General features: G+C 34.9%; 1 protein-coding gene across 6 annotated transcripts in view; it reads right to left on the bottom strand.

Moving 5' to 3' along the window:
* Positions 1-13,136, bottom strand: part of OSBPL8 (oxysterol binding protein like 8) — a 204,585-nt gene that overhangs the window by 26,852 nt on the left and 164,597 nt on the right. For all 6 annotated transcript variants that reach the window (XM_032644817.1, XM_032644815.1, XM_032644818.1 and 3 more), the window contains 2 exons: positions 3,478-3,576; positions 556-653 (listed from right to left, as the gene is read on the bottom strand). In XM_032644817.1, the coding sequence (XP_032500708.1) occupies positions 556-653; positions 3,478-3,576 (197 nt within the window). The remainder of the gene's footprint in view (positions 1-555; positions 654-3,477; positions 3,577-13,136) is intronic.

Genomic DNA, 13,136 nt, shown 5'->3' with positions numbered 1-13,136 from the left:
GATGAGCCTTCAGATGTTACCAGGCCCCAACTGTTGAGTCTCTCATAGCCTGAAAGTCTTCCTAACTGTTGCCTCAGCCATTATGTAGCAGAGATAAGCCATCCCCAATATGCCCTGTCCAAATTCCTGGCCCACAGGACTCCTAAGGAACAGAACATAGCTGTTTCTAAGCTCGTGAGTTTTAAGAGTAAAGTGTTAGGCGGAAATAGTAAATAATAAAACTGTTAGTGTACACAGCATAGCTCAAGCTGATACATACTTTTCTTGGGAGGGTACATACTTTTTGGTATTCTATAAAGCAATGTTTCAATTTACTAAGAAATTTCCATTCATCATCTTCTTAAATCTCTTATTATAGTGCCAACAGTTTTATTAATTAAAATTAAAAACAACAAATCATGGCTTTCTGTTGATTTGGATCTTCCAAGGCTGCCCTTTCATGAATTCTATGCTCTTATGTTTAGTTTTTAATTAGAAACTAAATCATGCTTTGTTCAATATACATCGTATAGCTCTTCTTTAATTAGATGATACCTCCTATCATTCTCTACTAACCTTTAGTTTGAATTCAAGTATTGCACTGTATCCAGTTTTTTGACATGTAATATTGACTGTTCCACCAAGCTCCAGTGTCATTGTGCCATAAAGAATTCCTAAAGAAAAAAAACAATTTTGACAAAAGGTTAAAGAGAAAGAGAGAGAGACTGGCTAATAACAAGTAGAACTTTATAATCTAATCTTCTAAGAGAAATAATTCAAGAGGATTCTGTCCTACTCAATTACAATCTATAAGATACACATAAAGTTGGTTCTGTAGGATTTGAATAGATAACAGTTGATCCACATTATTTCCAGAGTCTATATTTACAAATTTATATTCTCACTAAAATATATTAGTAATCCCAAAATCAATACCCACAGCATTTTTGCAGTCATTCATGGACGTGTGCAGAGTGGTGAAATATTTGTTGTCCAATGTGCACACTGAAGCTGAAGTCAAACAAGGTGAGACTCTTGACTTCTGGCTTCATTACTCATGTAGTAAACAAGTGTCTTTTCTGCAGTATATTTAGTGCCACATTTTTGTGCTTTTTGTTGGTGATTTTACTATTTACAATGGCCCCCAAATAAGTGCTATCTGGTGTTCCTAAGCACAGAAGGTTGTGATGTACTTTATGGAGAATATATGTATGTTAAAGCTTGGTTCAGGCATGAGTTATAGTGCTGTTGGCTGTTAGTTCAATGCTAATGAATCAAAAGTATATATGTAATATGGTGTCTTTAAAAAGAAACAAAGTTATGCTTTGATTGGTTGATGAAAATACTGTGACAAGAGGCTCACAGGAACCTAACCATGTGTTTCCTCTAGGAGCAACAGTTTAGTATTCATTAATTCAGTGTCTGTGGTGACTTTATAGGACATAAGTACTACAAATAACAAGAATCAACTGTATAAGTAAGATAAATTTAAAAATCTCCGTATTTTGGTTCTTGACTAAAAACAGTTGGGGAAATTCTGAGTTTGACGAGTTAAACAGGCTCTGTGTGTGTGTGTGTGTGTGTGTGTGTGTGTGTGTGTGTGTGTGTATCTGTTCTTGGACTAAACTTTTTTTTTTCCCCAATGTTCATCATTCCCATAGTTTATATATTTTTACTATGTATACATAGAAACCACATAAGTTCATTTTGCACACAATCATACTATACATATCTTTCTCCAATTTGATTTTTAAACTCAACATTTTAGATAGGATTTAAAACTTTTTCAAATTTTTTAATATAATTTTTAAAGGTTACTCTCCATTTACAGTTATTACAAAATCTTGGCTATATTCCCCGTGTTGTACAGTACATCATTGAGCCTTGAGTCTATCTTACCAATAGTTTGTACCTCCTAGTCCTCCACACCTATAATGCACCCCCCTCCCCACTGGCAACCACTAGTGTGTTCTCTGTATCTGTGAATCTGCTTCTATTTTTGTTATATTCACTAGTTCATTGTATTTTTTAGATTCCATGTATTGAATATAAGTGATATCATACAGTATTTGTCTTTTTCTGACTTATTTCACTTAGCATAATGCCCTCCAAGTTGGACTAAACTCTTAAGGCAGCCTTTAATATGCAAATGCACAATGTTAATTTTCAAGAGAGGAACAGACTATGCAATGCTTCTCATATTTATTTGGCTATGGAATTCTTATTTTATAAAATAATTTGAGACTAGTGATTTGGAGAACACATCTTAGAAAATACACGAAGGTAGAAAATAATCATTTCCTCATTCACAAGGGGTTATGATCTCTCCTTTTTTCCGTGCAATAAAAACACTGCTATGAAAAAAAAAATTTTCCCTGTTGCTATTTGGGTATGACATTAGGTATCTCTCTACATGAAATATCATTTTATTTATTCTAAATTATTTAAAATTTAAAAGTATATTTCTCATCAATTCATTTCATGATTTCAGATATTTCACTTCACGTCTATTTCAAGAACCACACATGAAGCTCAAAGAATTACCTAGCCTGAGGTCACAAGTGGGCAGTCCTGCACAGTGGATGGGAGTCAACAAGCCTAGAGTTTAGTCTCAGCATTCTTACTAACTAGTTGGTCTGGCTTTAGATAAGATTCTTAACCCTCCTGGTTTTTTCATCTGTGAAATGAGGTCATATTAAATAATTTCTATGTTTTCATGAATCAGTTCCTAAAATAGAGGATAATTACCCTAAAAAGTTATTTTTAAGAAATGGGTTGGAAAGAAGGGTAAAGATAATGACCAAGCTGAATGTTTAAGATGATGTCATATAGCATAGCAGTGCAGATTGCAGAGCTGTGTGATCTCAGGCAAATTAACCTCTTTCTGCCTTATCTTCCTCGTTCATAAAACAGGGATAATATTACCTACGTTATAGGGCTGCTGGAATGATTAAATGAGTTTATAAATGTAAAGTGCACAGAATAGTTGGGTGCCTGGCCTGTTTTAAATGATAGTTTTTATTTAATACGTTTATCTGTATACTAAATAATGGGGAAAAAGCATAATACATTAATTTTTAACAAACTGCCAAACAAGGATGAGAAAAAATTTTAAAGAACTTGTTACAATGAAAAGCAGTGCATTAAAATTTTAAAAAGGGGTGGTGGCGCAAGAAGATAAAAATCACTTTTGAGGATTCGGAAATAGCGGGCAGTTTCATCAAACTTTACAACTCGCAGACAAGGCAAATGAAATTCCATTATTATAAATCAGCCTCTTCCAAATAAAGTAAGTGTCACAAAAAATCCACTGTGGTGAATTAATTCATCATAGAAATATTCAGCAGATGATAACAGTGATCTCAAGTATCTGTAAACCAAGGACACTTTCAAACAAAAGGCTGACTCCATCAACCTCAAAACATAAATTACAGTCAAATACACTTACTTAAAAAGAAGGTTTAAAAAAAACCTAACTCAAGTATAGAAAATATTTACCTTTACAATGAGCATATGGCATTGTCATTGCATAATCTTCGCCTCTATTCAAGAAAGTTAACCGTGCTTCTCCTTCTAATATTGCAGATAATGAGTTTCCTGAAATAAATATTGTTTTTTAAGTTTCATAAAAATAATTCAGCCAATTCAAAACAAACAAAACATATTTAGGACACCTACCAAATATCTACAGTGGAATGTCTTAAAAATGTCTCAGTCTCAATGTGTCCAAACATATATTTGTTGTCTTATACCCAAAACATATTCGATCCATGTTCCTATTCTTACAAAACGAGTACTTTTAAAAGGTACTCGTTATATGTTTGTTGTGTTATTTTACATGAGGCTCTTAAAAAAATTCTTAAACATGTAGAAAAACACTATTTCACTGTATAGCTTAATATGCCTTTTTTGAATAAAAACATTATTTCTTATCTGTAAGACACATTACTTCGTTAAGTCCCAAGCTTTAAGTACGTATAATTGATATAATAATACTATGGCTAATTTAGAAAAAATTTAAAATATGCATAACCCACCAAAATGCAATTGATGATAAAATTTTATGGTATTTTCTTCTAGCTTTTCATATATATATATATATATATATATATATATATAAATAAATATATATATTTCCCCCATTGAGAGCTTTATGGAAGTATAATTTACATACAGTAAGTGACCCATTTTAATGGTGCATTTTGATAGTCTTAGCAATTGTATCCAGTCACGTAACCTCCACCAGCACAATCCCTGCTCCTTGGCAGTCAATCTTTTCCTCCAGCCCAAGGAAACCACTGGTCTGGTTTCTATCACTATAGTTTGGCCTATTTTAGAATTTTGTATAGATGGCATCATAGAATATGTAGTTTATTGTGTCTGATTTCTTTCATTTAGCAAAATATTTTTCAGGCTCATCCATGTTACTGTATCATCATTTCATGCCACTTTAACAATACTGAAAAATCTAATGTATGAACATAGTATATCTCTCCATTTACTTGTCTTCTTTAATTTTCCTCAGCAATGCTTTGTAGTTTTCAGTGTACAGGTCTTATATATTTCATTAAATTTACTCTTAAATATTTTATTTTTAAGATACTATTGTAATCAGAGTTGCTTTTTAAATTCTATTCTGCAAGTGTACATTTCTAGTATATAGAAATACAATTGATTTTTGTATTTTGATCATGTATCCTACAACCTTATGAAATTCACTCATTAGTTCTAGTAGTATGGTGGTATATTTTAGAGGATTTTCTATATAGATCAGGTATGTATGTGGTTTAACTTCTTCCTTTCTAATCTGTATGCTTGTTCTTTAACTTGCCTACTGAATTGGCTAGGACTTCTAACAGAATTTCATACAGAAGTGGTGAGAGTGAATATGCTTGCCTTGTACCTGACCTTAAGTAAAAATTATTCTATTTTCAACATAAGAGTATTAAGTTGGCTATTTATTTTTCATAGATACCTTTAATCTAGTCCTAGTTTGTTGAGAGCTTTTATCATGAATGGATATTGAATTTTGTCAAATGCTTTTTCTGAATCTATTAAAATGATATGATTTTCCTTTATTCTATTAATATGAATTACACTGATTGTTTTTCAGGTGATATGCCAACCTTGTATTTGTGAGATAAACCCCCTTGATCATGATATATTATCTTTTAAATATATTGATCATGACATATGTCATTTTTAGATATCCAATTATGTGTGTGTATTACCATTTATATATATTGATTTGTTACTTATTTGTTAAGGATTTTTGCAGGTATATTCAAGAAAGATGTTGATCTACAGTTTTCTGATAATGTCTGGTTTGGGGATTAGTGTAATGCTGGCCTCATAAAATAGCTGAAAAGTGTTTCCTCCTCTTCTATCTTCTGTAAGAAGCTGTACAGAATTGGCATTATTTCTTCCTTAAATATTTACAAGAACTCAAAATATCTGGGCCTGGACCATAACTTTTTTATAATTCTTTTTTAAATTAATTAATTTATTTTTGGCTGCATTAGGTCTTCTTTGTTGTGTGTGGGCTTTCTCTAGCTGCAGTGAGCGGGGGCTACCCTTTGTTGCAGTGCGCTGGCTTCTCATTGCGGTGGCTTCTCTTGTTGCAGAGCACGGGCTCTAGGCGCGCGGGCTTCAGTAGTTGTGGCTCGCGGGCTCTAGAGCACAGGCTCAGTAGTTGTGGTGCACGGGCTTAGTTGCTCCACGGCATGTGGGATCTTCCCAGACCAGGGCCCGAACCCGTGTCCCCTGCATTTGCAGGTGGATTCTTAACCACTGTGCCACCAGCGAAGCCCTGGACTATATCTTTGAAGGAAGATTTAAAGTTACTAATTCAATTTCTTCCACTGATTTAAGGCTATTATAATTTTACATTTCTTCTTGGGTCAGTTTTGGTAATTTGTGTTTTTTAAGGGATTTGCCTGTTTCATCCAAGCTGTCAAATTTATTGTCATAAAATTATCCATAATATTTCCTTATCATCCTTTCAGTGTCTGTAGGATCCGTAGTGATTCTGCTCATTTTATTCCTGATTTGTATTCTTTATTTTGATCAGTCTAAAAGCAACTCTTGGGTTCCCTGATTTTCTCAGTTGTCTGTCCACTTTCTACACTGATGTCTGCTCATTATTATTTCCTTTCTTCTACCTACCTGAAATTTGATTAGCTTTTTCTAACTTCATAGGGTAAAAAGTTAGATCACTGATTTGGTTCTTTCTTTTTTTCTAATTTAAAGTTATAAATCTCTCTCTAAGCACCCCTTTTGCTGTATCCTACAAATTTTGATATGCTGTATTTTCATATCATCTAGTCTTAAATATTTTCTAATTTCTCTTGTGATTTCTTCTTTGGCCCATGAATTATTTAGAAGTGTGTTATTTAATTTCTAAATATTTGGAGTTTACCTCGATATCTTGTTATTTATTTCTAATTCTATTTCATAAAGGTTGCAGAACATGTTCTGTATGATTTCCATCTTTTGAAATTTATGGAGAGTTGTTTTATGGTCAAACATGTGATCTATACCAGTGAAAAACCATAGGTGTACTTGAACACAATGTGTATTCTGTAACTGTTGCCTGTAATGTTCTAGAAATATCAATTAAGGTAAGGTGTTGATAGTGTTTTTCAGGTCTATATGTCTTTGCTTATATTTCATCTAGTTGTCTTATCATCTGCTGAGGAGACAGTGTTAATCTAAATATGATTTTGGAATTGCCTATTTCTCCCCCTAATTCTGTTTTTGCTTCATGTATTTTGAGGTTCTATGATTTGATATACATTTGTGATTATTATGCTTTCCTGATGTACTAAACCTTTTATCGTTATGAAATACTCCTTTTTTTTAATCTCTTTAAAGCTTTTTGTCTTAAAAGTTTATTAATATAGCCACTCAATCATACTTGAACTTAATGTTCACATAGTTTAGCTTTTAATTTTTTCTATCCATATACTTTCAACCTATTTGTGTCTTTACACTTAAAGTGGATCTATCCTTGCTGTTTTATTCAATCTGACAATCTGTCTTTAAATTGGATTATTTTGACCATTAACACTGATATAATTACGATGGGTTTTTTTATCTGCCATGTTACTGTGTATTTTCTATTGTTCCTCTCTGATTTTTATTCCTTGATCAAGCTTTCCTGCTACTTTAAAAAATAATTTGAATTTTTTTTTAGAATTTCATTTCAATAATCTTATTGGCTTTTTACTTATGCTTGTCATTATTGTGTGGATGTGTGTAAGCTCATGTGCACACGCACATGCTCTAAAATAGCGTTTCTCAACAGTGGCGCTACTGCTATTTTGGACTGGATAATTCTTTGTTGTGGTGGGTTGTCCTGTGCATTGTAGGATATTTAGCAGCATCCCTGGCCTCAAACTACTGGATATACCAATTGGAAAACCAAAATATCTCTGGCCATTGCCAAATGTCTCCCGGGCCCCAAAGTTGAGGACCAGTGCTTTAGCGATTACAAATATTTATCTTTAAAATTTCACACGCCACTTACAATTAAATTAAATTAACCACTTTTTTTTTTTTTTTTTTTTTTTTTGCGGTACTGGGGCCTCTCACTGTTGTGGCCTCTCCCATTGCGGAGCACAGGCTCCAGACGCGCAGGCTCAGCGGCCATGGCTCATGGGCCCAGCCGCTCCGTGGCATGTGGGATCTTCCCGGACCAGGGTACGAACCCGTGTCCCCTGCATCGGCAGGCGGACTCTCAACCACTGCGCCATCAGGAAAGCCCAAATTAACCACTTTTATAAAATGTAGAAACTTTGCAATCTGTATGTCCACTCTCCTTTAAGCTTTTATGCTATAGTTATATCTGCATATGCTATAAAATTCACAAGGTAATGTTAACATTCTTTGTTTTGAACAGTAATATATATTATAAACAAATTGAGAAGAAAAAGTAAGAAAAAATGTCTTTTGGATTTACTAGATACTTATCATTTCTTACAATCTTCTGTCCATTCTGAGGATCTGGGTTTTTATCTAGTATCATTTACCTTTAGCTTGAAGAACTTTATTTAGCTTTTCTTGTAGTATGACTCTTCTGGCAACACATTCTTTTAGTTTTATTTTATCTGAAAATGACTTTATTCTTGAAGAATATTTTCTTTCAACACTATAGAGATGTTCCATTTCCCTGAGTTCTTCACAGATTCTAATAAGAAGTTGGCTATTACAGAATCATTATTTCCCTGAATGTATTATATTGCTTTTCTCTTTTTGTATTCAAGATTTGTCTTCGATCTTTGGCTTTAAATAGTTTGAGTACATTGTGTCTTGGCTTAGCCATGTTTTTTTTTTTTTTCCCTAACCACTAGACTGTCAGGAAATTCCCTGTATTGCCTTCTCTAGGACATTGATGGATTCCCACTCCACCAGTTTTCTAGAACTCGAAGTTAAAGAAGTGGGAGTTGGGAACTTCTCTGGTGGTCCAGTGGTTAAGACTGCACTTCCACTACAGGGGGCATGGGCTCGATCCCTGGTTGGGGAGCCAAGATCCTGCATGCATTGGTTTAGCCATCTTAATGTTTATTCTGCTTGGTATGCTTTGAGCATCTTGAATGTGTAAATTTATACCTTTCATTATATTTGGAAAACTTTTGCATCATTTTTTTTAACATCTTTATTGGAATATAATTGCTTTACAATGGTGTGTTAGTGCCTGCTTTATAACAAAGTGAATCAGCTATACATATACATATATTCGCATATCTCCTCCCTGTTGCATCTCCTTCCCACCCTCCCTATCCCACCCCTCTATGTGGTCAAAAAGTATCGAGCTGGTCTCCCTGTGCTATGCGGCTGCTTCCCACTAGCTATCTATTTTACGTTTGGTAGTGTATATATGTCCATGCCACTCTCTCCCTTCGTCCCAGCTTACCCTTCCCCCTCCCCGTGTCCTCAAGTCCATTCTCTACATCTGCGTCTTTATTCCTGTTCTGCCCCTAGTTTCTTCAGAACCAATTTTTTTTTTTTAGATTCCATATATATGTGTTAGCATGTGGTATTTGTTTTTCTCTTTCTGACTTACTTCACTCTGTATGACATACTCTAGGTCCATCCACCTCATGACAAATAACTCAGTTTCGTTTCTTTTTATGGTTGAGTAATATTCCACTGTATATATGTGCCACAACTTCTATATCCATTCATCTGTCAATGGACACTTAGGTTGCTTCCATGTCCTGGCTATGGTGAATAGAGCTGCAATGAACATTGTGGTACATGACTCTTTTTGAATTACGGTTTTCTCAGGGTATATGCCCAGTAGTGGGATTGCTGGGTTGTACGGTAGTTCTATTTTTAGTTTTTTAAGGAACCACCATATTGTTCTCCATAGTGGTTGTATCAATTTACATTCCCACCAACAGTGCAAGAGGGTTCCCTTTCTTCACACCCTCTCCAGCATTTATTGTTTGTAGATTTTTTGATGAAGGCCATCCTGACTGGTGTGAGGTGATAACCTCGTTGTAGTTTGGATTTGCATTTCTCTAATGATTAGTGATGTTGAGCATCATCAATTCATTATTTTCCTGTTCCATTTTCTCTCCCCTTCTGGCACTCCAGTGACACATATGTTAGACCATGTGATATTATATAACAGATATCTGAGGCTCTGTTCATTTTTTAATATAATTTTTCTCTGTGCTTTCCACATTGGATTTCTATTTATCTATTTACAAGTTCACTTATTTTCTTCTCTATCATCTCCACTCTGCTGTAAAGTTCACTCTATGAATTTTTAATTTAAAATACTGAATTTTTCAGTTCTAGAATTTCTATTTAATTTTTGAAATATATCTATTTCTACTTTTCTTCTAAGCTGTACAATTTTTTCATTCACTGTGACCATATTTTCTTTTACTTATTTAAGGGCACTTATTTTAGCCACTTAAAAATCCTTGTGTGCTACTTCCAACAGTATATCCTGGGGTTTGTCTCAGTTGATCTTCTTTTCCTTTGAGAATATGTTCCATTTTCCTGGGTCTTTAAGTTAGGTAATTTTGTATTCGATTCTGGACATTATAAATGTTGAGTTGTAGAGACTCTGAATTCTATTATTTTTCTCCAATGAAAGTTGTTCTTTTGTCCTAGCATGCAATTATTCGGTTGGACTCAAATTACGAACTTTGGTTTTTTTTTTGGGTGGCAGTTTTGTTCTGGATTTAGCCAGAGAGGTAGGCAGAGAGAATTCAGGATCCCCTCTCTGGCTCTTTTACTTCTCAGGTTCCTGTTCTCTGTCCAGTGGCCACAGTTTCTCCAAATTTAGTGTTTGGTTCCCCAGGTCAGAAAGGCTGCAATGTTTCCACCAGTTTACCCTGCTAACTGTACCTGACCTGAGGCTGAAAGTCACGGAAACGAGGATTCATTCTGTATAATTTCTGTTGTATGACTGTGGACTTTCCGCTAAATTGGCCTGCAATTGCTCTCTTGAATGTTTTCAAGTATTAATAGCTGCTTTCTATATTAGGGCCAGATGTCCAGAGGAGAAGGACTGGTCTAGTAGGACCTTATTCAGACACTGTTGTTCACATACACTCTTAACACAGTAAAACCACATAGATTTTTGTATCCAACTTTATACATGTATTGGTATACCATAAAATCATTTCTCTCTTATTATATAGTATTCATAACCATACTATATCTTAAAGTAACTGAATGTTCTCTTATTTTAAAGGAAATACTTGCTCTTTGTGGGAAAGTTGAAAAATCCAATGATAATTACCCATAATTCCATCATTCAGGTTAATCACGAAATCTTGATATAATTCCTTGCATCTTTTTTCCTATATATGAATGTATACATGTTTTAAAGCAGAGTTGACTCAGAGCATATATGTACTCTGCTTTTCACTTAACATTATATCATAAGCCATTTCAGATTTTACTACACATTAGAATTACCTGAGGAGATTGTAAAAATGTATATTCTTGGGCTTCCCTGGTGGCACAGTGGTTAAGAATCTGCCTGCCAATTCAGGGGACAGGGGTTCGAGCCCTGGTCTGGGAAGATCCCACATACCGCAGAGCAACTAAGCCCATGCACCACAACTACTGAGCCTGTGCTCTGGAGCCTACAAGCCATAACTACTGAGCCTGTGTGCTGCAACTACTGAAGCCCGTGTGCCCAGAGTCCGTGCTATGCAACAAGAGAGGCCACCACAGTGAGAAGCCCATGCGTCACAACAAAGAGTAGCCCCCACTCGCCAAACTAGAGAAAAGCCCCGCGCACAGCAACAAGGACCCAACGCAACCAAAAATAAATAATATAAATAAATTTATATTAAAAAAGAATATACTTGCGCCCAGTGATTTTGATTTGGTAAGTCAAGATTGGGATTCAGGACTCCAAAATTTTAACTGATACTCTGATTATGAAATTGATGGTTTATGCATACCGTTTGAAAAACAAGAGCAGTTCTCCCAAATGATGATAAATTATTCAACCCATAGCAAAGTGACTAAGTACATATATTTTATCTCCTCTGCAGAATATCAGAAAGCCATTTAAAAATGAATGGTTCTTAGGGCAAAGACTAGTGGTACAAGAAAAAACAGATCCATAGATCCAAGAAGATAGCCCTTGAAATAGAAAATAATGGCATTAAAAACCAGTGATAAATAAACCAAATACTGAGAAAATTTATTGGCTTTTGGGAAGAGAAAGTTGTGATCTTGCTTCACTTCATACACACTATATAAAAAGAAATAAATTTCAGGCAAACTAAAGAGCAGTGAAAGCATAAAAATATGAGAACATGTGAGCGAATTATTATATAAGCTGAAGAGAGAAAGGGTTTTCTAATTGTGACACCAAAAGCAAAAACCAGCAAAGGAAAAACTGATAATTTAGTACATCAAAATGTCAAGAGAGGGCTTCCCTGGTGGCGCAGTGGTTGAGAGTCTGCCTGCCGATGCAGGGGACGTGGGTTCGTGCCCCGGTCCAGAAGGATCCCACGTGACGCGGAGTGGCTGGGCCCGTGGGCCGTGGCCACTGAGCCTGTGCTCCACAGTGGGAGAGGCCACAGCGGTGAGAGGCCCGCGTACCGCAAAAAAAAAAAAAAAAAAAACAAAAAACAAGTCAAGAGACTACTTGTTAAGAGGAAAATACTCTACCCAGATGTCATTAAATTTAACTTAATTTAGATTCAAGAAAATGAACTAATTCCTAAAACAATATAAACTATCAAACTCTCCTAGCAAGAAGTTTGTATATGGGCAAGTCAATAACCAAAGAAGAAATGAGGAAGTTACCAAAAAATTGTCCCTACGAAGTTTGAATTTAGTAAATTCTTTCAAGTTATAAAGGAACAGATAGTTCTGATATACACAACTGTATGTACTATAACATAGAAAAAAGAAGGCCAGCTGCTGAAGTAATTGCAGAAAGTGAGCTATGTACCTGGTATTCAATAAAAATTCTACAAGGGAAGAACACATATTCACTAAAGCCATTTAAACTATAGTCAGGGTAGGGGCATGGAGGGATGGAGGGTTCAGTGGGGAGGGAATAACCCAAATATACGTAACCTTCAGAAGAAAATGATCACCCTCTGAAACAAGCAAAATATAAAACTAGGCAAAAAAATCAAAACCAAAACCCAAACAAAGCAAGCATCAAGGGATGATTTGTTTGTTTGAATTGTCACAGATTTTAGATTAAGGTTTCCTACTGTACATATTTATTTTCCCTTGTACTTAAAAAAGTTTTTGTTAGTATGTTACTTGATCCAAGGTTAAATATCATTACTGACTGACCCTGGACTAAGTATTCTAACTGTATTTGGATGCTTTCTCCTCTTTTCAAAGACTAAAACAAAACAAAACATTATGGCCTAAAATGGTTAGCTATAGTGGGCAATCATTATTCTGTCTTTTGATAAGTGGTACTTGTGGTAAATTTACACGTACGTGATGAACACTTACATAACATGAGTCATATCTCTATTTATGAATGAGCAAAGAAAAACAACAGAAAAAGAAAGGTCATTACCCAAGTAAAAATGGTAAAATGACATATAAATTCCTGGCTGAAAACAGCCCAAGACACTGTCTGTATAAAAGCTCACCAGGAAATACTACCTTCCAGAAAAGCATATAGATTGAGACACGGGTAAACT

The sequence above is a fragment of the Phocoena sinus genome, chromosome 10, assembly GCF_008692025.1.
Source record: "Phocoena sinus isolate mPhoSin1 chromosome 10, mPhoSin1.pri, whole genome shotgun sequence".
In the NCBI taxonomy this organism is placed as follows: Eukaryota; Metazoa; Chordata; class Mammalia; order Artiodactyla; family Phocoenidae; genus Phocoena; species Phocoena sinus.
The sequence above is the reverse complement of the archived record's forward strand: the minus strand, read 5'-3'. Positions and strand labels throughout refer to the sequence as shown.